General features: G+C 40.4%; 1 protein-coding gene across 36 annotated transcripts in view; it reads left to right on the forward strand.

Annotated features, from left to right (window-relative positions):
• LOC105684601 (Down syndrome cell adhesion molecule-like protein Dscam2) overlaps positions 1–25358 on the forward strand; it is a 61937-nt gene that overhangs the window by 8117 nt on the left and 28462 nt on the right. For 7 of the 36 annotated variants that reach the window (XM_048650729.1, XM_048650733.1, XM_048650753.1 and 4 more), the window contains exons 3-6: positions 10244–10425; positions 10567–10705; positions 15264–15431; positions 17561–17710. In XM_048650729.1, the coding sequence (XP_048506686.1) occupies positions 10244–10425; positions 10567–10705; positions 15264–15431; positions 17561–17710 (639 nt within the window). Of the gene's footprint in view, positions 1–10243; positions 10426–10566; positions 10706–12286; positions 12449–13919; positions 14082–14228; positions 14391–15263; positions 15432–15983; positions 16146–17560; positions 17711–19057; positions 19182–19589; positions 19714–20473; positions 20491–21089; positions 21214–21583; positions 21711–21915; positions 22043–23699; positions 23824–23873; positions 23998–24215; positions 24337–24407; positions 24529–25358 lie in introns of those variants that run through there. The other 29 variants (XM_048650751.1, XM_048650742.1, XM_048650759.1 and 26 more) reach the window with 20 other exon arrangements.

Here is a 25358-nt window from a genome sequence, read left to right on the forward strand (position 1 = left end):
CGTCTATAGCCGCGCGGTATTATAAACGCAGGCGTAGCCAAAGCTGCAGCGCGCTATACCCTCGCTCAGCGGCGCGAGAGGATTTGGATGGAATTGCACGTGACCTAGCATTTTAATGCGCTCCTACACGCGTGCGATATCAACGTCTATGGGGCTACTCTTCATAAAGTAACACGTGAATATACGTTTCAACTATACCTCTACACCTTGAACAAACACACGCGCGGACCGTGGCCCGCTGAAAATAATATGCAGCGGTAGCGCAGCACCGCAGCGGTATTATAACGACGTCGCCGGGCGTCGGGACGCCATCGAGTCGCTCGTGTATTGTACATCACGACTTTTGCATCCACGTACGTACATGTACGTATATATATATATATAGACGACTTGATGATGCTACTCCTCCAGCAGCAGCAGCAGCAGCAGCAGCAGCTAAATCAACGATGACTCTGTACGCGGAGCTCCGTCGTTCAAGGGTTGTGCCTAGAGAATTTGAGAAAAATTCTTTTCTCCCCGAGACTCGCGCAGCTCTCGACTCATCATTTCCACGCTTAATTGCCGCACGAATCTGAAAATTCTCCGCTACCTTCATAAATTTAGAAAGAAAAACATTTTACACGCCATATATTTCTGAAGAGAAAAGTATATAATACCTATAATTCAATTTTCAATTCATATATCAGTAGCTTCGTGTAGTTTATTTCAATAATTTGTCTCTCATTTTTTTACCTTTGTTTTTTTTTGTTCAATTTCTTTTACCTCTGGTCTATATGACGGATGTTTTTTTTTTATTCACGCGTCGTCTCTGCACGAGCTCGCTCTTTGAAGGGTGTGAAAAGTATGAGGGGCGTTCGGTGAGGGAAGGGTGTGAAAAGGGCAACGGTAATACGTAAAAAGTCCGTATAGTAATACGCTATACATAGGAGGAGGAGGAAAGAGAAGAGGAAAAAGAGGAGGAGTGCGAAAGAGTTTATACAAATCTAGAGACTCGAGAATATCTTCTGGCGAGAGAGCTGTGTTTCGTCGAGGGAGGAAGCAGCCGGTACACGTAGGGCGAGATATCTCGACATCCTTTCCTCCCTTAAATGCAGATTCGCCTTTTACGAATCGCTGGGGTAGAGAACGATATATGATATGGTGAAAAGTGAAAATACCTTCACACGGATTTGACGAAAGAAGAAAAAAAGGTATTTCGTAACCCTTTCGTACCAGGTTTGCCTCTCGGTTTTTCGTTACTTCCTTTTTTTTCTCGACGTTTGACGGTTGAAAAAATGGGACGAAGCCAAAAATGGAAGCGAGATCGGTATCTACATCGATATACGTATGCGTGCATAGGACTCAGCTGTTGAGCGTGCGTCCGAACGACGTGACGGTACGCCGCGGAAGGCATATCAGACTTACACGAATTATATCCGTACTTATCCACTTCAATGAGCGCGTGATGTCCGGAAAGCTTAGAACTGCAGCCGAACCCAGTGGGAGCATGTGATAGCCGGCGGTGCCCGCAACTCGCGGTGCAACTTCCTCCAACGTTTCTCTGCACTGAAAATATCGATTCGCAGGCGACGCCCTGCAAACTACGGAAGCTCGTAACTTGTCACATATATATAATACCGAGTCACGTGGCTGAAAATGAAAAAGAGTGTCAGTCTTAATTTACTTCGTAAAAATATATGAGACGACAAATGAATAGATACAGCGATACACCGGCTGTGAGCAGCTCGTGAGATCAAAGTCGATTGGAAGTTTCATTGAAATTCGACAAACCGTATAGGTTGAAAATGAAACGAAAGAAGACAGAAAATAAAAAAATGCGCATCGTTGAATGTATCACGAGAATATTAAGCATCGATTACCCACACTCTGCACGGCGAGTTGAACGTTCTCGCGTATTTTTATCGCCCCGCACCGATATCTGATGAATGTTTCTAGCGGTGAAGTTGTACGTACCTCGATATACTATACGGCCCCTGCAGCGGTGCAGCGATGATCCGCTGCATCGGTATAACGCCCATTGTGGAACCTTATACAGTTCTTCCGTTCATTGTTTCAAGGGTCGGTAAGTTTACCGATTAGTAGCCTTAAGTGGCCACACGAACACGTTGAACAAAACCGCAGGCTTGGCCGTCGAATCGATGCCCCCGATAAATCCCGGACACCTCGTTCGCTGCTTTTTTACGCCCGCTGTACCGACACCCGACAGAAATTCCAGAATACCTCAACTTCGGTGAGCCTGACACGCGAGTAACTGCGTTGAAAATTAATCGTTCGATTGATAAACGATATGCGCGTAATTTTTTTTTTGTTTTTTCCATTATCTTGAACTTTTTTCTGCTTCGACGAAATTTTGACGAGTGTCGTTCACCCGTCGTGTCAATTCACCCGTATTACGTCGAAGCCTCTCGACAATTAAACCTGCTCCCGAAGGGAATTAGGTACGAGATTTTGCCAGCGTGTGCAACGTTTTGAATATAGGTGGTACGTGTATAATGTAATACCTCTTTCTCAACGGCGTCGCTTATTACGGAGATTGGGCGAGTAAAATAGCAGCTGAAAACCGGTCATCCCACCGATGCTGTAGGTCGTAGGACACGCTTACAACATACACACGCGATACCTGCTACTTCGTTTAAGAATTTGCAGAGCAGGTTTTATAGGCATTCATATACTTCTCGCATAATCTGTACACCTGCTCGTCGAGCAGAGTGGAGCACAACGAATGCGGTGTGATAAAAATTTAGTGTCTCTCCGATGAATAAAATCCATCGACAGAGTTTAAGTTAGTCAGAATTCAGATGATCGTACAGTTGAGATCTTTTGGTGACGCGTGTGTTGGTCGGGTCCTATTATCCTCTTGTTTTTGTTCTCAAGAGAAATTAGGCGCCTCGAGTTAAGTTGGGAGCACAAGTTGCGGGCGGTGGGTGTTTTCGACTAGAGTACCACATCCAGAATTCCTTTTATTTTTCCTCTCTCTCTCGTTCCTTCGTTTCCTCTTTCCCCTTTTCTCCTCTCATTATTGTAGTAGTTTTTTACCCGCTCATGCCGTGCGGTTCGACTTCTTCTGCAGTCTAATTGTAAAATGTAACAACGTTGAGGCGCGGACCCACGATATTCCCTCGTCTCTCGGCTCACGGCTACTCTGCAGCGTTAATTTTTCCAATTATTGAAACATATTTTTTTTACACTTCTTTTCCCTTTTTTTTTCCGTGATACGGACGAGGGTGCAGCCGGGTTGCCCGTATTACACCGCTGAGAGAAAAAAGATCGTATATAACCAGAAATGACCCTAATATGTATAACACATCATTCGTTTCTCGCAACTGTCGCGCGCGCTACAATAACATACGATATGTGTACACATAACTACCATATGTACAATTCGGCAAGTATACAGTCTGCAATTGGACGTGGGTGTTACATCCTCATATAAAAGATCAAGATAAACAAATGCGGGCAAACGTCGACGGATATATCGTCCCTTCGGCCTTTGTAGCGACGTAAAAATAATTGTAAAAGTGCAGGCGAAATCACATGTATTTCGTTGCTTTATACTTTCGAAACGAAACCGCGAAAGGGTGCGTGCCGCCGCGATGTGCCCGCGTAAAAATTTCAACACGCATCACGCGACGATATCGTATTATATGCGCGTACCCCGCGGTGAACGACTCTGCGGAATTGTCGCATTACAGACGTATCCGACCGTGCTAATTATACATTAAATGAAATTACGACCGGCGCGGCGGTCAGGAAATTTTGTGTTATAACACGACTGCACGGTGAAAAATTTTAACTAACGCACAATCCAACGAACAGTTACCCCGTATGGCTGGATATGGGGTGACCCAATTTTCATTATTCATTAATTATTTATTCTTTTTCTTTTTTTTTTATCCAGTATTCTTACCGTTCTATTTTTATTTTCAAACGAAATAGTTATGTAGACATAATTAGGCCCGTGTATGCTTATTTGTATTACATAACTCCCCCGGTTTTCAAACACGTATGCTGCATTGTATATTTATAGAAGTGACGATTTATTTACTCACAATTAATGGGGGACGTTCTTTGGTACAAATGTTTTACGTGGATTCTACAAGCGTACGAGCGATCGTTAACCTGTAGGTTATAATTGAAAGGATAAAAAAGTTCTGGTAATGCTCGAGTCGCGGTGCGATAAGACGAGGACGTTCGGGATGCGGAAATAAAAATAATATGAACTCGTTGGAAGCACAATTACGACAAATGGAGTTTTGATGTCCCGCGGGTTTGACTGAAAACCTTTTCTTTTTTCTTCCAAGAGACGGAAACGAGACTTTCTCGCATTATTTTCTAACTCGTGAAATCCGACGCACTTTATACTGTAGTTGCAACTCCGACTGTTTCTAATGAAAATGGTCAACGAGTGAACAGTCGAAACCTTAGAAGGTGAACGGTTCTCAAAACTCGAGGTATTTGATGTAATTTTTCCTCCCACGGGGGCGAAACTTTCTTCTCTGTAGGTCGACGAGAAGAGGAAACGCGGAGAAAAAGAGGGAAAGTGAATTGAGAAAGAGACGAATCGCACCTCAGCTGTAGAGATAGGCTAGAATTACATTAGAACGGAAACGAGCTATGTAAGTATATGTGGAATCGTAAACGGTATCATATCGCGTTTCACAACTGTTAAAGTGCACTTAAAGTCGTCCACGAATGCTGCAGAGTTCCGCATGACTTCCGATCAAAACTCTCCACAGCCCACGAAAATATCGCGATCACGAAATTCGAAAATCTTGATTTTCTCAACGAGAAAGGATTCGGAATCGTTTGTGCCCGTTTGTAACTTTTCTACTCCCTTAAGCATAAAAAATAAAAAAAATGTTTACAGAACTCTCGGGTCAAGAACCTGATCCAATTTTATCTGCAAACATCACTTCTGATAAGCATAAACGAGAATAAAAATTTCGAGATTAATGTTCCGGCGAACACGAGGGCGAACACATAATAGCAGCGTATCATCGTTGCTTTATTATCTCTTCTGCAGTCTATACACTCGTCGCGTTGCACACGATTTCTCGGCACGTCTGATGATATGCGGACTTTGCCTCGGTTTTTGGCGTGTCTTTATTCCGCTGTTGAAAATGTCTTTTTTCTTCTACGAGATTGCGTTAGAATTTAGATTCGATTCGATGCAGTTTCACACCGTGTTCAGAAATATGTGGGCTTGTTACAAAAATCAAATCGTGTGCACTGAGAAAGAATTATTGATTGAGTTGTGCATTTTTAGCATACTTCGACGTACGTGTATGCAAAGTTGTTGGAATTAACCGTGTCCATGTTTGTATCTACATAGTTGAATATCGATGCGCACTCGCGAGCTATATTTATATAAAAGCTAACAATGAGTGGTGTCGGTTGTCGTATATATGGTGGCGGGTGGGTAAATGTATACGGTAAGCGGATATATAAGGCGAACACTCAAGTATCATCTTACAAGAAATAAGTAAAGCTGAGAGCACTTTGGAGCCAATATAGTATACGTAAAACGCCTCCCTAAATCTTATCGCTCTGCGGTATTTCCGATCCCGCGTACGTTTTATTTAGAAATTTTTTCACTCTCTTTAACCTCCTATCGGAGGGCGAAAAAAATTAGAATAAATGTATTTGGGTGAAGGTGTGACAAAGAAAATCAAAAAAGACTCTTTACTGAAGAGATCACAGAATCACAGATTCCACCCTTGGCGTGATTTTTTTTTATGACAGAAGATTACCATGGGAGGAGAAATGTGATGAAATAATTTTTAAATCTTTTGAGCGGCTGTTATCCAATGTATTTTGACTTCGAAGACATACGAATCTGGCAATTGAATAAATCTGCGATCGAAAGCAATCGAGATATTTCTATTTTTTTGCTCCAAAAAGTGAAAAATTGGCGATAACTCGATTATTTCAATTGATAGATCAATTTGGCTTGCGGATTCGAATTTTCGGGATCAAAATACGTGAGAGAACCATAGAGAACCCAATAAAAACAAAAAAAATGTTGACATTTGACTCCAAAATCGGAAAAAATCCAAGGGGTATCCCTTTGGATTTGTTCGATTTTTGGGCTAAAAATGAAGTATTTTAAAAATCGACTGTATGGCACTTTTCTGACGTATTTTGACCTCGGGAATCTAAATCTCGTAGAAAAATTGATCTATCTATGAAATTAACCGAGTTATCGCCAATTTTCAGCTTTTCGGGGTCAAAAATAAAAACTTGATTTTTTAGTCTATCTTAATGTATTTTGACCTCAGGAATCCGAATCCGAAGGAAAAATTGATCTATCTGCAAAAATGACCGAGTTATCGCTGATTTTTCGCGTTTTTTAGCATAAAAATAGAGATATCTCGAAGGGAAAAAATCGTAGCTCAATTTGGACAACGGATTCGTGTTCCTGAGGTCAAAATACGTAAGAAAAGTGCCATACGGTCAATTTTAAAAAATAAAAATTTTTGTCCAAAATTTGAAATTTTTCCAAGGGGTACCCCTTACGATTTTTTCAAATTTTGACCAAAAATTTTTATTTTTTAAAATTGACCGTATGGCACTTTTCTTACGTATTTTGACCTCAGGAACACGAATCCGTTGTCCAAATTGAGCTGCGATTTTTTCCCTTCGAGATATCCTCAAATTTATGCCAAAAAATGCGAAAAAACGGGGATAACTCGGTCATTTTTGAAGATAGATCAGTTTTTCTTCCAGATTCGGATTCCTGGGCTCAAATTACATTTAGATAGACTAAAAAATCGATTTTTTATTTTTGACCCCAAAAAGCTGAAAATTGGCGATAACTCGGTCAATTTTAGAGATAGGTCAATTTTTCTTCCAGATTCAGATTCCTGAGATCAAAATACATAAGAAAATTGTATTAAACTTAATTAAAAGAGTCGTTTATTTTTTGCTCAAAAATCGAATTTTTTTATTGGTTCTTCAAGAGTAATCTCACATATAATCAGCTCAGGAATCCAAATCTGAAAGCCAAAATCATCTACTCATGCAATCGATCGAGTAATCATCAATTATTCGCTGTTGGGAGCAGAAAAATTATAAGACATAACGATTGGTTTTAGTCCCCCTCTTTGATTCATCGCAATCCATGCATACGTCGAAATATTCGAATTTCTCGGTCTACGAGGGAGCCCGAGTTTTGCTGGAGTCAGCGCAGCCAGAAGCGTAGCGCTTTGTTGTGAGACGTCACCTTCGAGGCTGAGCAGAGGTGACACCCTACAACAAACCGCGCGCCCGTGGCTATCTGACTCCAGCAAAGCTCGGGCTCCCTCGTAGACCGAGAAATTCGAATATTTCGACGTATGCATGGATTGCGATGAATCAAAGAGGGGGACTAAAACCAATCGTTATGTCTTATAATTTTTCTGCTCCCAACAGCGAATAATCGATGATTACTCGATCGATTGCATGAGTAGATGATTTTGGCTTTCAGATTTGGATTCCTGAGCTGATTATGTGTTTGATTACCCTGGAAAAGCCAAAGGAAAATATCGATTTTTGAGCAAAAAATAAACAACTCTTTTAATCAAGTTTATTACCATTTTCTTATGTATTTTGATCTCAGGAATCCGAATCTGAAAGAAAAATTGACCTATCTATGAAATTAACCGAGTTATCGCCAATTTTCAGCTTTCTGGGGTCAAAAATAAAAAATCGATTTTTTAGTCTATCTTAATGTAATTTGAGCCCAGGAATCCGAATCTGGAAGAAAAACTGATCTATCTTCAAAAATGACCGAGTTATCCCCGTTTTTTCGCATTTTTTGGCATAAATTTGAGGATATCTCGAAGGGAAAAAATCGTAGCTCAATTTGGACAACGGATTCGTGTTCCTGAGGTCAAAATACGTAAGAAAAGTGCCATACGGTCAATTTTAAAAAATAAAAATTTTTGGTCAAAATTTGAAAAAATCGTAAGGGGTACCCCTTGGAAAAATTTCAAATTTTGGACAAAAATTTTTATTTTTCAAAATCGATCGTATGGCACTTTTCTAATGTATTTTGACCTCAGGAACACGAATCCGTTGTCCAAATTGAGCTACGATTTTTTCCCTTCGAGATATCTCTATTTTTATGCTAAAAAACGTGAAAAATCAGCGATAACTCGGTCATTTTTGCAGATAGATCAATTTTTCCTTCGGATTCGGATTCCTGAGGCCAAAATACATAAGAATAGCATATAAAAAAAAATATTTTTTTTTTACCTAAAATCGCTAAAATTCCAAGGGGTACCCCTTTGGATTTTCTCGATTTTTGGGCCAAAAACGAAGTATTTTCAAAATGGAAGCACTTTTCCGACGTAATTTGTCCCTAGGAACACGAATCCGTTGGTGAAATTGAGCTGCGAATTTTTCCCATCAAGATATCTCAATTTTTCTGCTTCACATAGCGAAAAATTCGCCATAATTCGATTATTTCGATCGATGGATGAACTTAGTCAAAAGATTAGGATTCCTGAGCTCCAAAATACATTCGATCAAGTCCAAATACAACGAAAGAACTTGATTGTTCTTGAATTTCCGGAGTAAAATTAAAAATTACAACCCGAAAACAGCACTGAACTTAGTTTATCTAGGTAGTTTAAAAAAGAAAGAAAAGAAAATCGTCGATGCTTTTACTATTACACACAGAACAATAAACACGCTTTCAGACATGAACTTTGGGAGTAACAGAATTGAAAAAAAAAAAAAATAGAAAAAAATACGTAGCCTGCAGCCTACTTTACTCCGATCGCGTGCAGCGTGTCAAGTTTACTTTATAAGATACAACCGACACGTTCTTAACGTGCATCCAAACGATCCTCGTCGTGATACCGCGAGTGGTTTATTTCCAAACAGGAAATATTGAACCCAGGTGTGAAATTAATATCGACTTCCGTTGAGCCAGCCAATTTCTTTTCAATTCATTTTTTTTTCCCTCTCTTTTTTCATCGCTGTTATGATATACGTACGCTGCACTTCCACGCGTATGAGGTTTACAAGCTTTCAATGAAACATCGCGCGGAAATTGAAAACTATTGAAGAGAAAATAAAATAGAATATGCGCTCGTAATACGCGGAACAAAATTCTACATGTTATATTCCGTGACAAAGTTAAGCACAAATGCGTTTAGATGTTTTTTCGCCAATTAGTGGTGCAGAGCGAAAAGAGAGATACGCGAGTCGCGCGGCTGCATGCGGGTCAATATCGTTCTCTCCAACTTTTTTTTCATCATCATCATCATCATCATCAGCATCGGGTCGTTTGAGTTATCACTCCTCGCGTCTATATTGGATTTTGTATTATCTGTAAGAAAATTTTAATGAGTTCGCAGCTGATGCGAGTTGAAAATTTTCGAGAACGTACATCCATAAGTGCAGCTCATAATCATAGTTGTCACTTGACCGTTATAATATGCGCGCTAGAAAATTATAGCATACGGTTAACGCTTGAAAAAATACACGTGCTCACCAGATGCACGTTATGCACGTGAAAGTGATATCCCTTATATGATTTGCGACCGGAGGGTAGTCGTTTCAGGGCGTAGTCGTCGTAACGACGAAATCTCAGCCCTGTACCCTCATCCGCGTGTAGGGCGAGAACCGCGTTGCTTCTAAAAATAAACTTTTTTCTTCTCATTTTTATCTTCCCTCTCTTGAACTGCGCCAGTGCGGACAGACGTCGTCGCTTCGTCGTTTGGGGCCGAGGAGGAATCGATACGTTATATACCTACGCGGCTGTTGGAATACCTCAGAAACAGCATGCGACGAGCGAAAAACGGAGTAACAAGAATTCAGTATCTTCCATCGAGCTCCTGCATCCGATATAACCTGTTTTATTTATGCGAGGACCACTGAGTTCAATTTATTTACAATGGGAGGTTGCTGATCTTGGCAGTTTTGCATACGCCTTTAATCTCGATTTTTTTTCTTCTTCTTTCTCCTCTTCCTCGATCCAATCTTCTATTTTCCCCGTGAAATAGCGCGTAGTTAAACTTGCCCACTTTGAAGTATGTATATTCGTCGTGAGATTGCAGGATATCGAAAAATATTAATTTTTACATATCGGCGTCGACGTGAACTGCAAACTTCGAATACTTTGGAATTTAGGGCGATTGTCGAGTAATTAAAATTTGCAAAGAGGAGGCTGTTATCGTGACGCTTTGCACCGATGCACGTTTCGCATTCCCGACGATATATAATATTCACCAATTTCGTTCGCTTTTTGTTCCAGTATTTGCCGACGATGAATCCATGGGGCCGGTTTTCATAAAAGAACCGCCGAACAGAATTGATTTTTCAAATGGTACCGGAGCTGTTGTCGAATGTCAAGCCAGGGGTAACCCTCAACCGGATATTATTTGGGTACGAACATCGGACGGCACTGCAGTAGGTGATGTCCCCGGCCTCCGACAAGTGAGTGTACATTAATTTTATCAGGAAATGAAACAAATCATAATCGAGTAAGTTTAAAACGTGGATACCCGAATCCCCATTTTGAAGGAACTTCTCGAATCCATACTCAATTTATAACTCGAGCCGTTCATCAATTTTCAGGTGCTACCGAACGGAAATTTGGTATTTCCTCCATTCAGAGCCGAAGATTATCGCCAAGAAGTTCACGCTCAAGTTTACAGTTGTCTCGCTCGTTCTCCAGCAGGATCGGTTCACAGTCGTGACGTTAATGTCAGGGCCGGTAAGTCTCGTCACTTTTCTTTTTCTCGCTACATTCATTATTTTTCGCTCTTACATACTTATTGCATAAATTATCGTCGAGCCAAAGAACGAGTTGACCCACTTGCATGCGATCATCTCAGAGTTCGAGAAACACCGAGGCAGGTGAAATTAAAAGGAAAAAAGATCGTGAAAAAAAGAAATTCGATCCCACGAATGAATCAATAAATTAACGTACGCCATTGCATAATTATAAATAGAGTCTATCGCTGTGTATCGCATCATCGAGAACAAACATGCCAGAATTAAGAGTGAAAGTAAAGTCTCATTACGTATGAATTTAATTTTTTTTTTTTTCGTTTCATTTTGCTTGTTAGAAGAATAAAAATCAAATTTTTCTTTGCTACGTACCTCGCGTGCTCCATGGATAAAACTGATATAGTCAATGGAAGCGATAAAATTTTGATTATTTCGCTAATAAATTGCAGAGATTTTTATGTACTTCGAAGACGCATGGTCAAAGAAAACTAAAAAACAAGGCTAATTGAGTATCGAGGATTTACGGTCACTCAATCTAATTATACACAGTATACACGCATACTACATATTCTTCATCCCCATATACTTGCAATATATTATTTTCAGAAACTTTCAGAAAGGAAGCAATGACATCCGCCTTGTACGTTACCCATAATATTCTTCGACGTACACCCATGCATTATGCGATACTGTCATTTTGTCCATTCGTACAAATATAAATCTATGTATTTTCAGCATGAAAACCGTGCATTCTCCACCCCCGAATCAAATACGTACACGCAGGCAGATATGAGTGAGCTAATAACTTGCCCACTTCCGCCGGAATATCGTACGTAATAAGCATATACGTACGTGTAAGCATATTCACAGCAGCTCATGCCGCGGTGCCACCGCTTTTACGTAGGGTTGATAAACGCATTACGAATTATTGAATCGGAACTCAGATCATGATGAAAAACAACCTCTAATTTTTCTTTTTTTTTTGCTCTGGCTGTGGCTATAAATTGTTTTAATATTATCAATTCACGAAATATTTTGTACAGCGATAATTCATCTTCATCTCGCGATACGAATTGATATGGAATACGATTATCAAGGTGAAAGAATTCGAAGCATCGCTCACCGCCAGCTCTTACGATATGAGAAAATTCTATAGAATGAATTTCTCCTTGGAATTCGAATCAGTAGATTTCTCACGGGGTGTGGGGAAAGAAAAATATATATGGCATACCAAAGGCCGCGGAGAGACGCGTATTTAATCGACTTGTCGTGTTTCTCCTTACATTTTTTTAATCGCATGAGATCAATTCGAAACGCGAAGAACCACGAAGAATCCATTTCTTATTCTACGTAGAAATTCTCAACCCCACGTGTTTTCGATACCATAAAATCGGAGAATGCACGGTTCCAATTCTGTATCATGAATATCTGTGTCTTATTTTCAGCTCACTCTAATTATCGATCGAGTAATCAACCCCGATATTTTGTGTCCAACGATGGATAAAAAAAATAAAATAAATAAATTCGATTTCGTAACTTGATGTAACAAAAAAAATTATCGCAGTGGTGGCGCAGTACTACGACGTGGACGTTAACAAGGAGTACGCCATAAGAGGAAACAGCGCGGTGATGAAATGTGTCGTACCATCTTTCGTCGGTGATTTTGTTAAGGTTTTATCTTGGCATACGGACCAAGGGGAGGAGTTCGTTATGGGGGACGATTACGGTATAATATTGAATACGATCGGTACCTCGTATCGGAAATGAAATTTTTATCCATGAAAAGCGTCACGGATCTTTAAAACCCCCATCACCTTGAACTCGTTTTCTATTTTCGGTCACGGGCAGATTATTCATACGTGAAAGCAGTTGGTACCTACATATCTCAAGTTCAAAAGAACGTGGGGTTGTTCGTCGCACGTAGGCCGTTTATGTCAGCTGGGGGCTCTGAGAGGAAAATAAAAGCTCGGTTGAGGGTCCTTTGTACACAACCAGGAATATGGCTGGGGTGCCAATTTTTTGAGGACGTTTTTAATACGCAAAAATGCGCGAACGTTAGACGGAGTGTGTAGCACTTTACGGAATTTCGTATGGGGTGGATTAACTCACTCCTGCTTTTTGAAATATTTCTTTCTCCCGTTTCACTCGAACCAATCGATTTTTCAACCGTGAAAAATTGAAATCCTTCCAATTATCTCCACTGCGGCGGTATTTCGATTTCGAGTACGTCTTGCCTTGAGTCGATTATTTATTTTTTTCGTTTCTTGGCATTACGGATCGCTTTGTTTAACGACGATTTATGGGGCAAACAGAGGGGAGATCGGATCTTTCAATTTTATTCCCTCCTCTTCCCCCCCTCCCCCCCTCGCGCTTTTCTCTCCGCGTTTATTATACAGGGGCACCGTGTTGTACTTATTGTTAGGTGGTTGTGTAACGTGTTACATCGGTATACACATGGTAACTTTACGTAGTTAACGACCAACGACCGTGGTTGGACCGGGACTTAACGTATCTGGCACAATTCGTTTTCAACTCGTTATCTCTGCCCGCCAATAATTGGCGAATATATTGCGCTGGCGTGTATGGTGTTGCAAATACGTGGCGTCGGTGAAACGGCAATTTACGATATTGAGAATCAGATGGATAGGCATTGCTATCATCGCATTATGCTTGATGCTTGAATTCAAACCCCTACAAAACGACTGCCAATCGTGGTAGATTCGCCCGATTCATTTCAACTGCCAAATTGCCGAACAATTTTTCGAGATAATCTGCCCGTGACGTGAAAATATGAAAAGAGATCGCGTGGTGCCGCGCGGCTGTCAACGTCTCTCCTTTTTTCTTCTTATTCGACGAGGTGCGAATGAAACTGCGGATTTCTTTTTTCTTATTATATAAAACGGGGGGCAGGTTGCGGCGGTGCGAATAGTTCTAAGTCTGTGTAGCATAAATATTTAACACCATTCGCCAAATTGGATTACGTGGCACTGTGTTAACTCGATCTACTACTATTCGGCTGCATCTTTTATTCAGCCGAATTTGTTTCATTATACATATATGGTTGGAATTTACGGATCGTAAAATCCGACGTTCTATCAACCCCAGGGTTGTGTTGGCTGCCGTTATGTCGCATCGATTTCGCGACATTTTTTACGAGTTCATAAATGTGCTTAGAGAAAATTTCGTTTTATTTTTAGTCGTCCATCAGTACTACCAGTCTGAAGTAAACAACGAGTACGTTATCCGAGGAAACGCGGCTATTCTGAAATGTAGTATTCCCAGTTTTGTGGCGGAGTTTGTTCAGGTCGTTGGCTGGCAAGATGATCAGGGGAGCGCTTTTAGTCCCGATCAAAACGACGGTAGAACTCCAATCGATAATGCATGAGAAAAATAACGCATCGGCATTTTCCACCACTGAAACAGCAAGCAGCGGCGTCAGCGATTGACGGATTCGTTGATCGTGTTACAGAAATCTCTATTCTATTTTTCGACTATTTTTTGTTCAGTTGTGACCCAATATTACGAAGCCGAAGTGGTTTCCGAGTACGTGATCCGTGGCAATGCAGCGATTGTAAAATGCACGATTCCAAGTTTTGTCGCCGAGTTTGTCTCCGTCGAATCTTGGCAAGGCAGCGACGGCTCCAGCTACAGACCGTCGAACGATTCCGGTATTTTGAATTACCGACAAAAGAAACTAGAAAAAAAAACAAAAAACAACCAACAGCGTTCCAATTTCCTGGTCTACGCGAGTGGCGGCCAACTTCAATATTCGTTATGAATCTATTTGCGATTTGAATGTAATACATAACTTTGTTCAGGAGTCACTGCAACGAGCAGCCGATGTGTTCCAGTAGTAACTTTTTGTTCGATGTTGAAATTTTTTAGTGGTCACGCAGCTTTATCAGCCAGAAATAATGACGGAATACGTAATCAGGGGAAACAGTGCCATTCTAAAGTGTAGCATTCCAAGTTATATAGCCGAATTTGTAACCGTCGAGGCTTGGACCCGCGAGGACGGCGAGACGTATCTTCCCGGTTCCGTTCCAGAGCGGGGTATATAATAAGATAGAAAACATAAGACGTCCGTGATTTCATAGAATCCATGTCTGGAACCCAATGAACCTTCAACTGTGCACAGTCCAGATCAATTCCCCGCAGCTTTACTAAACACAAGATTTCTATTCTTTCCATGTTTTCGCGTGGGCGGCAGTTGTGTCGCAGTTTTACGTCACGGAAGCCGAAAACGAGTACGTTATCCGTGGGAACAGTGCTATTATGAAATGCAAAATTCCCAGTTTTATTTCCGAGTTTCTTTTCGTCGACCAATGGACCGCTAACGATGGGAGTATCTACACAACCGGCACGGAATATGGTACAATTTAATGGAACTTACAGAGAAAAGTTGCATTCCTTCAAATCGAGGACTTTGATCGATCGAACCCCCCGCCATTACCAAATTTAACAAAAAAACAAACGTTGCTCACACACAATTTCACCACATCTCTTAACACCCGAACATTTTTGGGGATTGCGCGTTGCAGTGGTCCATCAATTTTACGAAACGAGAATAACGGACGAATTCGTTCTGCGAGGGAATACGGCGACCCTTAAATGCATTGTGCCCAGCTTTGTAGCGGAATTCGTTGATGTTATCGAATGGAAGGCAGACGATGGGTCGAGTTACACTGCCGACAATCATGATAAAATGGGTATACCTATGTGACTAGGAAAACTTTAAATCACGTCAAACGAGTAACTTTTTTTTTTTTACTTTTTTTTTCTGAATTTGTCTCTTAGACTTCGAACTCCCTAGGCTCGTTGTATACTTACATTCAGATGGATCTGGGGATAGAGCAGAGCGGCGTGCAAATGATAATGTGAATAAATTGCGGAATTTATTCTTACACGCTAAACGATGATATTTTTCAACGAACTCATAACGAGTTCAGATGTGTGATACGCACATTGAGATATTTGAAATAAAATCTTGTTCTCTATCGTTAATTCCAGTGGTATCTCAGTATTTCGAAGCTCAAGTTTACGACGTATTCGCAATCCGTGGAAACGCGGCGATATTCAAATGTCAGATACCTTCGTTCGTCGGTGACCACGTTGACGTTATCGGTTGGATTGATTCGAACGGCGGAAGTTACGTTGCCGATAAAGAGTCCGGTGGTACAAAAACAATCAAGAGAAATTCTTTAGTCTAAAAATCATTTCATAGTAAATGTTTGTCAACCGGGAACCGTGTCTGGTTGCAGTGGTCGGGCAGCGGTACGCAGTGAATGTGATGGACGAGCATGTCCTTCGGGGGAATGCGGCTATTCTCAAGTGCCATATTCCAAGCTTTGTTGCTGAATTCGTCGAGGTCGACTCTTGGGTGCAAGATGAATCTACCGATATATATGCTAAACCAGATTATGGTACATTAAAAACATTTACTGCTCGTTCGATATATTCTCTATAGTCGGTGTTTCCATTTTTCTCCCACTGACATTTCATTGAATTATTTTCATTCGAATATCGCTCGTCAGGATACAAATTTAAAAATATTTCTCTCGAACCAGCCAAGTTGTGCACTGTTCTCTCGAGCGTGTAACGTGTACGTGGGCGCGAATATTTTTTTCTCCACATTACAGTTGACGTTAATCGGTTACAGCGGTTACTTTTCGTCACCTACGACGTCGAAATGGAATCCACGGTTCAAACGTAGATGATTAATTATTTCGATCTCACGTTCGTGGATTTCTGTCCATTTTGGTCGGTACCAAATTTTTAAAAACTACCTGCACCCAACGTCGCGAATAGCGCGATTTTTTGCTCTGATGAAAAAACAAGTCCGTCAGTCTATATTCCAGCCCATTGTCTGCTGTATTTTTCGTACGAAAAATAATTACGCCAAGCGATTCGTTGAACGAGAATCGTAGTCGAAATTCAATCGAATTAATTATCAGCCGTATTCTGTGTAATGTATGTGAATCAAATTACAATGACGTTGACCGCCGCTGCTCGCGCTGCCCCCAGACCCTTTCCCTGATCCAACCTCACCAATACCCGCCCATCCCGAGCCACCCCTATCCCTCCATGTACTTGTCATGTCGTAGTCGTAACAGTAGAAGCAGCCAAGAGCTGCGAGAGAAGTAGCTTAGTTAGCTAGTCAATGCAAAAGGCTTGAAAGAGCACTCGCTCGGGTCGCGCGTGATACGAGGGGAGTCAGAAATTCTCTTTTGTATTCGGAAGAACGTGTTTCAACGATGCATTATGTTACCACGCGTGTGTAAATCGTATGAACGCAAATTTTAATAACAGATGCATCATCGGTCACGAAGTTTTTGTAGCAATGCCGGGGATGCAACGCAGCGGATCTGTGGTATCGCTACACATATTGTTATTCATATGACCCATCTGCGGAAAGTCTTTCAATCCAAATGCGAAATCTTTAGATTTTCTCAACCCCCGTATCGCCACCGATCTGTTCATCAGAAATCCTGAGAAAAAAAATGATTAACTTTGCAATTTTTAAATCAATAAATATTCAAATCTCTTGGAAGTTTTCACTATTGAATCAATAACGTAGAATATGTTAGGGTCTGATTATTAAACGGACTTAGGGCCTCTGTAGATTTGCATGGAAGCTGAAATTATATTGCATATTCCGGTTTTTGTGAGAAACTTCTGAACCAGCGAAAACGGTGAAGAACGAATAAAAAATTGAACAAAGTCTAAAAAGTGTTGATTTTTCATGGATGAATTTTCTCACAAAATGACCGATATGGAATGCAATTTCAAATACATTTAGGACCTTGATTTGTTGAAATTAATCCTATCTTAACGACAGATGGAAAATACCTGGTATTGCCCTCTGGAGAATTGCACATCAAAGACGTTGGGCCTGAAGATGGATACAAAACTTACCAATGCAGAACAAAGCATAGACTGACCGGTGAAACACGACTTTCAGCCACTAAGGGAAGACTGGTGATAACTGGTAAGTTTTCTACATTTTTTTCCAATAATATTTCTCATACTAAAATTCAGACCTTGTGGCAATCCTGGTAGAATGTTCTGGTATCAATTAGAATTTTTACGACGACGGAGAACCAAATGCACTACTTATATTTTATGAGAGTTCGAATTGAGTGTCCATTTCATTTTCACTTTTGCTTAGAATCGTTCCAATATCGGATGACAATTTTTTATTCAACGTTTCTAGAGGTTCTGCGAACAAGCGTCGGTGCAGTTTTAATTTTTTTGGCTTTTTATTAGTGTTTGAAAACCAATTTATATGCAAAATTTTATTGGAAATGGTTTCACATTTATTTCATCAAATACACCAGAGGAGCCAAGGTTTTGTAAAAATATGAGCGTGCAAGATATCGGATTATTTCGTCCAAATAGATGTAATTTTGTGTTTTTGTATCGCCATTAATTTTTTTTTTCTCTGCTAAATGTTCAAACGATACTGAATAAAAAATTAAATTAGTTTCGATTGCAATTGGATTATTTAACAATCAAATTCGCTTTACCTTACGTAAAAATGTCGCGCAGTTTTTGATCATGATACATCAATAGAAGTGATACGTACATTATCACGAAGTAAAGAAAAAAGATAGTGTAAACTATGAAGTTGACAATAGTGTTGTTTCTTGCGCTCCTATATTTGAATCGTGTTACCAGGCAATCAATTCTCTGCATTTTGTTTTCACTATTTGTTCAATATAGAGAAAGTAAATGTGTTAGATTATCAGTATAAACGCAATTCGATATTAATAATCGATCTTGATGTACGTTACAAACACAGAGAATTGAGTTAGCTAATTTTTAATTGCATGATATGTCAATTTATACCAGCGTGCTTGGTCTCATGCTTGTAATCATTAAGTCACGTTAGCTCACTTTTCAATAATCGAAATGATTAGGTCCCAAAGTTGTAAATATTTATAAATATCAATTATATTTGTGGTGTAAGTTATTCGTTATTTTTGACATCAACGATGGAACGTCAGACGTTGGATGTGCCTTCAATTTGTTGGTAACTCGATAAGACCTAAGCATAGACCAAGCTCGTTAATCGCCTGAATGCTGGGACAGGGTACCCCTGCGGGCACGCGCCACCGTCCGCCCTCGATCCCATGAATTCCCGTTCTGAAATTTCTCCAAATTAATTAACTTCGCAATTGTTCTTCTTATATTAAAAGGTAAGTTGGTTAAATCATCATCACACATGGTAAAAGAGCAAGGAATTTAGATGCAAGTTCAAGTTAAGCTATATAGCATTAAGTTCGGCCTAGCAGGGGGCCTAAGCAAGCTCGGGCTTTTTTTTTATTCAATGCAGAACCTGTGGGGAGTGTGAGACCTAAATTTCCAAGTTTGGACAACTTGAACGGACTTTCGACGCATTTTGGTGGAAATCTACCGCTCCTCTGTCCTGCACAGGGGTTCCCGGTTCCATCATATAGGTAGGAGATTCAATTTGCTGGTTTTTGTGAAGAAGTAATACGCATAATATTCATGTCTATAATACTTAGTGCAAAATAGTTCTCTTTATTTTCATTCTTTGAATATTTCTCTCTTCGAATATTCAGGAAATCGGTATTCAACGCTGTTGTATTGGGACTTTTTTTTTCTGCTTTCGAGTCCCAAATCCTGCAGACGTAGGTAGGATAAATTCATCGTAGAAAATATAAATTTCGTTTCTAGAACCAGTGGGAAGTGTTAGACCAAAGTTTCCAACACTGGACGATGTTCGCGGCTTCAAATCAATTCTCGGAGGATCAATTACCTTGTTGTGCCCTGGGCAGGGGTTTCCTGTTCCATTATACAGGTAGACTAATAGGTGTTAAAAGATAGTCTATTTTCTTGTTCAGAACCAGTCGGCAGTGTTAGACCAAAATTTCCAACTGTCGACGACTCTAGAAGCTTCAAAACAATGAATGGTGGTTCTGTAACATTGGGGTGTCCTGCCCAAGGGTTCCCTGTTCCAATGTACAAGTAAGTCAGTTTTCAAATAAAAATTGAATTTCAAATCGCAGAGCCAGTAGGTAGTGTCAGGCCCAAATTTCCAACAATGGACAACTCACGTGGTTTCACATCAATAATTGGAGGTGCTTTAACGCTGCTGTGTCCTGCGCAGGGGTTTCCCGTTCCTATGCATAGGTAGGAATTTTTCAAGACTATTAATTTTTTCATCCAGAACCAGTCTCAAGTGCCAGACCAAAATTTCCAATGATGGAAAATTCAAGGACTTACACAGTTTTCCTCAAGAAATCAATGACTCTGTTGTGTCCAGCGCAGGGGTTCCCCGTTCCAAATTACAGGTGATTTTCGTTTTGTCGTATTAATTTCTGCATTTGATTACAAAAAACCTGATCGGAATTATCAAATGTCAAATTCAGAGCCAGTCGCTAGCTCTCGTCCAAAATTTTCCACCACGGAACACACGAGGGGATACATAGTACCAGTTATTGGTTCGTTGACAATTACTTGTCCAGCTCAGGGATTCCCCGTTCCATCGTTCAGGTGATTATTAGCATTTGAAATGTCTATTTGATTCTGTACATTTCTGTCCAAGTATACCGCAGTCATCGTAAATAGGTAAATTATTCAAAGTTACTATCAGATGTATTCCATTTTTTTGTATTCAGAGCCGGTTGCAAGCTCTCGTCCGAAATTTCCATCGTTGGCCGATTCTCAGACTTTCAAGGTCTCACTCGGTGGCGCGATGACTGTATTATGTCCTGCCCAAGGGTTCCCAGTTCCATCGTACAGGTAAATTCATTTCAAAGAAATCTCCACGAAAATGTTTCTCAGAACCCGTGTCCAGTTCTCGACCAAAATTATCTGGCACAAGTGATCTACAACGATTCACTATTCGTTCAAACAAACAAACAACGATGCTGTGTCCTGCCCAGGGGTTCCCTGTTCCATCGTATAGGTAGGCTCATTGATTCGTTGGTTGAATTCACACAAAATTCACTGCCGAAATTTATCCGAGTAGCTCTTTTATTATTGAATATCCTCAAATCCGCAGGAACTGACAATGGCCTTTAGAACCCTTTTAATTGTGAAGTCAGCGATGAAAGGTAAATAAATGCAACGCAGATTATTCTTTACATTATAGAACCAGTGTCGAGTGCGAAGCCTCAATTTCCATCCGTAAATGATATTGGTTTGAGAGCTACTCAGCAATCAAGCCTCACTATGCTGTGTCCAGCACAAGGGTTCCCTGTCCCGACATTTAGGTATGGACTCAAGTATATTTCATTTTTGTGGATCAGGTTACGGGTGAAAGAGTTCAGATATTTCCTGTCCCAGCAGACCAGTGTCGAGCCGTTTCGAGAGAAATTTGCAATTAGTTTAATTTCTAGAACCCGTTGGCTTTGCTAAACCAAAATTTTCAACCATCGACAAGAGTCGCACGTTTGAGGTTCGCAAAGGTGAAGGTGTTCCGTTGGTCTGTCCAGCTCAAGCTCATCCTGTCCCAGTTTTTAAGTGAGTTTGGATAAGTTGACTACAATTAAATTATTCCCAACGCGGTCTTTATCGGTGCTTTTGATGAGATGAGGGGAGCTTTAGCATTCTGAAGTCCTGTACAAGGGTCCCCAGTTCTGGTATTCATATATAGATAATTAAGATTTAATCATCCATTTTCACGGCAAGATTAAGGTTTTAATTTTAATCTAATACAGAGCCAGTTTCGAGTTCAAAACCCAAGTTAACAGCGCTAGATGTAAAGGCTATTAATCCTAGTATACATTACAAGGGTGCCGTGACCTTGCTCTGTCCCGTGCAAGGATTCCCTGTCCCTGCTATGAGGTAAATATTTGAAACATTTATTCACGTTATTCGTATTTTTTGTTAGAGCCGGTTTCAAGTTCCAAGCCGAAGTTCACGACCGTTGCTGTCAAGGCATTAGAACCAACTGTTTCGAATCGAAATGATATCACGCTCCTTTGTCCTGCTCAAGCATATCCTGTACCGATGTTCAGGTACAAAGTTGATAGCATATTTACCGTAAACTTAAATTGCCATCTACTGATTATTATTTGTCTAACAATAAGAAAAAATATAGATATGAATGTTTCTGCTCAATGGATGCTCGTGCTTGATCGGTATCAGAGTTTTCCGAATTCCAGCATTCACAATCTTTCGTGAATGAAAATTTACAAATTGCTTTCTTTGTCTCTTTGTCAGAGCCAGTTTCAAGTTCTAAGCCGAAGTTTGCCGGTGTCTCTGTAAAGACTTTGGAGGTGACCGTTAGTAGAGAAAAACCAGCTACATTGCTATGTCCTGCCCAAGGATTCCCTGTCCCAGCATTTAGGTATAAACATAAAACATTTGATGATCTTAAAGGTGGACATGTTCTTAAGTTTCTGTGAGATTTTTTTTCTCTCATTGATTTGCTATAGGGCTTGACATACGATTTCCCTTTTCCCAGAACCCGTGTCCAGTACGAAACCAAAATTTATAAATTCCGATATAAAGGTTGTGAAGCCAACAACCCATTCTACCGCGGTATCATTGATATGTCCTGCTCAAGGTTTCCCTGTCCCCATTACACGGTTAGTAATTTTCTTATCATTGCATACTTGTATCGACTAAGTATTTACTTTCATCAGAACCTTCGTCAAGTGCGAAACCAAAATTTCCGACTATTAACAAAGTTGAATGGGCTGAAGTCGGGTTGAAAAACTCAGCGGCTCTCTTGTGCCCTGCCCAGGGATATCCCGTACCCATTTCGAGGTGAGATAGTTTTTGCAATCTACTAGCTATTATTCATTGTCTAGTCCGAGCAGTCAGACGATCGATTTCGCTTAACTTGGTAAGTAAGTTTCCTTGCTACGCACAATTCCACAGTTCCAGGAACAACTGGTTACCATTTCCACTGCCATAGTAATTTTATGGTTTTTAGCTGCGACCTTGGGGTGACCTGTCCTGTTTTTTTTTTTGGTTCGTTGCTCATTGTTTCCCTGATTAATATTTTAGAACCAGTCGGACTAAAGTCACCTACCTTTTCTTCCGATGATACTTCGAGGGCTTTCAGCCGTTACAAAGACCAAAGCGTCTCTGTGCTATGCAATGCACAAGGTCACCCACCTCCATCTACTAGGTAAATCGTTTTTGAATTTGAAAAATCTCTGCGGAGATAATAAATACATTGAAATTTCAATTTTGTGGATTTGACTCTTTGCAGCGCGTAGGGGTACCCTAGCTTTTTATTAGGTAGGCTCACGGTGTGTAGTTTCAAGTAGCGTAGTCCCTGAAGTTTCCTTTTTTTTTTTCGATTTTCCTCAGAACCAGTCGGATTCAAATCGCCAACTTTCTCTACCGACGACTCCCTAAGTGCATTCATTAGGCACAAAGATACAGATATCGCACTCACGTGCCACGCTCAAGGGCACCCTGTTCCAAAAACAAGGTAACATCAATACTTAAATTTAAAAATATTTTCAGAACCCATCGGAGCAAAATCTCCCAAGTTATCCTCCGATGATTTGAGTAGAACAATTCGCAGATACAATAACCAAGGTGTCGCGTTGCTTTGTGCCGCTCAAGGAAGCCCTGTCCCGACAACTAGGTAAAATTAAATACCTTCGGAATCATATTTTTCTTTTCATTATCCAGAACCAGTTGGCAGTAAAATACCTGCATTTTCTGGGGACGTCAAGTTGTCCCTGTTGGTTCGAAGGGCAGGCTTGGGGATAAGTCTTCCCTGTAATGCTCAGGGTCATCCCGTCCCAGTTACTAGGTACTGTCTTAGACTTCAACATTGCTCTGATATTTGCATTATTGAGTCCACAGCGAAATTTTATAAGGTCTTCTTCATCGTCGTTTAATTTTCCTTGAGAATGTAACTTAACAATCGTTGATCTTTGTTCCATCGATGATGTTTGTGTGAGTGTGTTGAATTTACCAGGAATATATTGCCAGGTATTCTTCAGACAGAAAGCTAATTTTGAATTGTGATTCCAAAACAGAACCAGTTGGCAGTAAGGCTCCAAAATTTTCGAGCAGTAACAAACTTTCTTGGTTCGAACAGAAATCCAATCAAGAGTTCGCTCTATTTTGTCCAGCTCAAGGTGTGCCTGTCCCATCATTCAGGTGTGTGCATTGTTGGTAACTTTAAAAAATGAATTTACATCTAAAACCAGAGCCAGTCGGATCCAAAGCACCTACGTTTTCTATCGATGCGAAAAAGGCCTGGTATGACAGAGCTACGGGTCAAGATCTGACGGTACTTTGTCCTGCCCAGGGGTTCCCTGTTCCAACATATAGGTAATTTAGAATCTCATTTAATGTATTTCCTTTGAATTAGAACCTGTTGGGAGCAAAGCACCGGCATTGACGGGAGACTTGAAGGGTGGATGGTTGGAGAAGAGAGTAAAATTTAGTATTGTGATGTTATGTCCAGCTCAAGGGCACCCTGTCCCTGCGTTTCGGTAATTTAATTCATTGTTTTAATCTGTTTCACTTGTGATTGCTTGTATCGATAGAACCGGTAGGGAGTAAAGCTCCGTCAATTTTGGGAGAGAAAGGGAGTTTGATGGAGAGGCATGCGGCAACACATATTGTAATACTTTGTCAGGGTCAAAGTCATCCTGTCCCAACATTTAGGTAATAATCAGTTCTTACGTCACTTCCAATGATTCTACTCTTTATTGTTCTTTTCTTTCCTCCCCCACAAGAACCAGTTGGTAGCAAGGCACCGGCTATTATTGGTGATGCAAAACGATGGTTACAGACTCAGGCAACAAAGATTTTTGTAATTCCTTGCCAGGCGCAGGGACATCCAGTTCCAGCATTCAGGTAGAATCAATATTATTATAGTTAATTCGGCGTCAGTGTAGTGGTTTAATGTTGATTCGTGTTCTTGTCTTTTAATTAACTTTCGTGAATTTTACGCTAACTTTTTTCATATTACCAAACGACTTTACTAAGAACCAATGGGAGTAAAGGCACCCAAATTCTCAACTGATAATCGAATCAACTCATTTTTCCGCCCTGTTGGGGGAGTTATTACTTTGCTATGCTCCGCTCAAGGGTTTCCTGTACCATTATTCAGGTAAATACTCCAATAACAGCGTCACTTTTTTGCATGTTAATTACTTCCTGGCTATGGTATTTTTTCCAGATACTGTATCTGAAAGATCGTCAGGTCGTCAGGTATAACTAAATTGTAATTTACGACAAGTTCGGGCAATAATTGTTATTGGTATCTATTTGTAATGCTCGCATCGTCCTAGACTATTTCAATAAAGATGATGAATTCTATTCTCTCCAGAGCCTATGGGGTCAAAAGCACCATCTTTTCAAAGTGACGCGAAGAGTAGTACATATGTTCGTGAGGCAGGATTACCAATTAGTCTCTCATGCTCCGCCCAGGGATTTCCTACTCCAATATCTAGGTAAATGAATGTTCATTCAGTTGAAAATTGGAAACGTCGAGTCTAATTCCTATTCCTACAATTATATCCTGTTTCGTTCGAGTATGCTATAGCCGAAGCCCCAGTATTCAGGTAACGTTAGATTTATTGTGTCATAAAATTGGTATTTCTCGAATGCCATCTCTTCATCAGAACCTGCTGGACGAGTGTCTCCTAAATTTCCCAAATCTGCAAAATCTGATTCCTTCGAAG

Source organism: Athalia rosae, chromosome 2 (assembly GCF_917208135.1).
Source record: "Athalia rosae chromosome 2, iyAthRosa1.1, whole genome shotgun sequence".
Taxonomy (NCBI): domain Eukaryota; kingdom Metazoa; phylum Arthropoda; class Insecta; order Hymenoptera; family Athaliidae; genus Athalia; species Athalia rosae.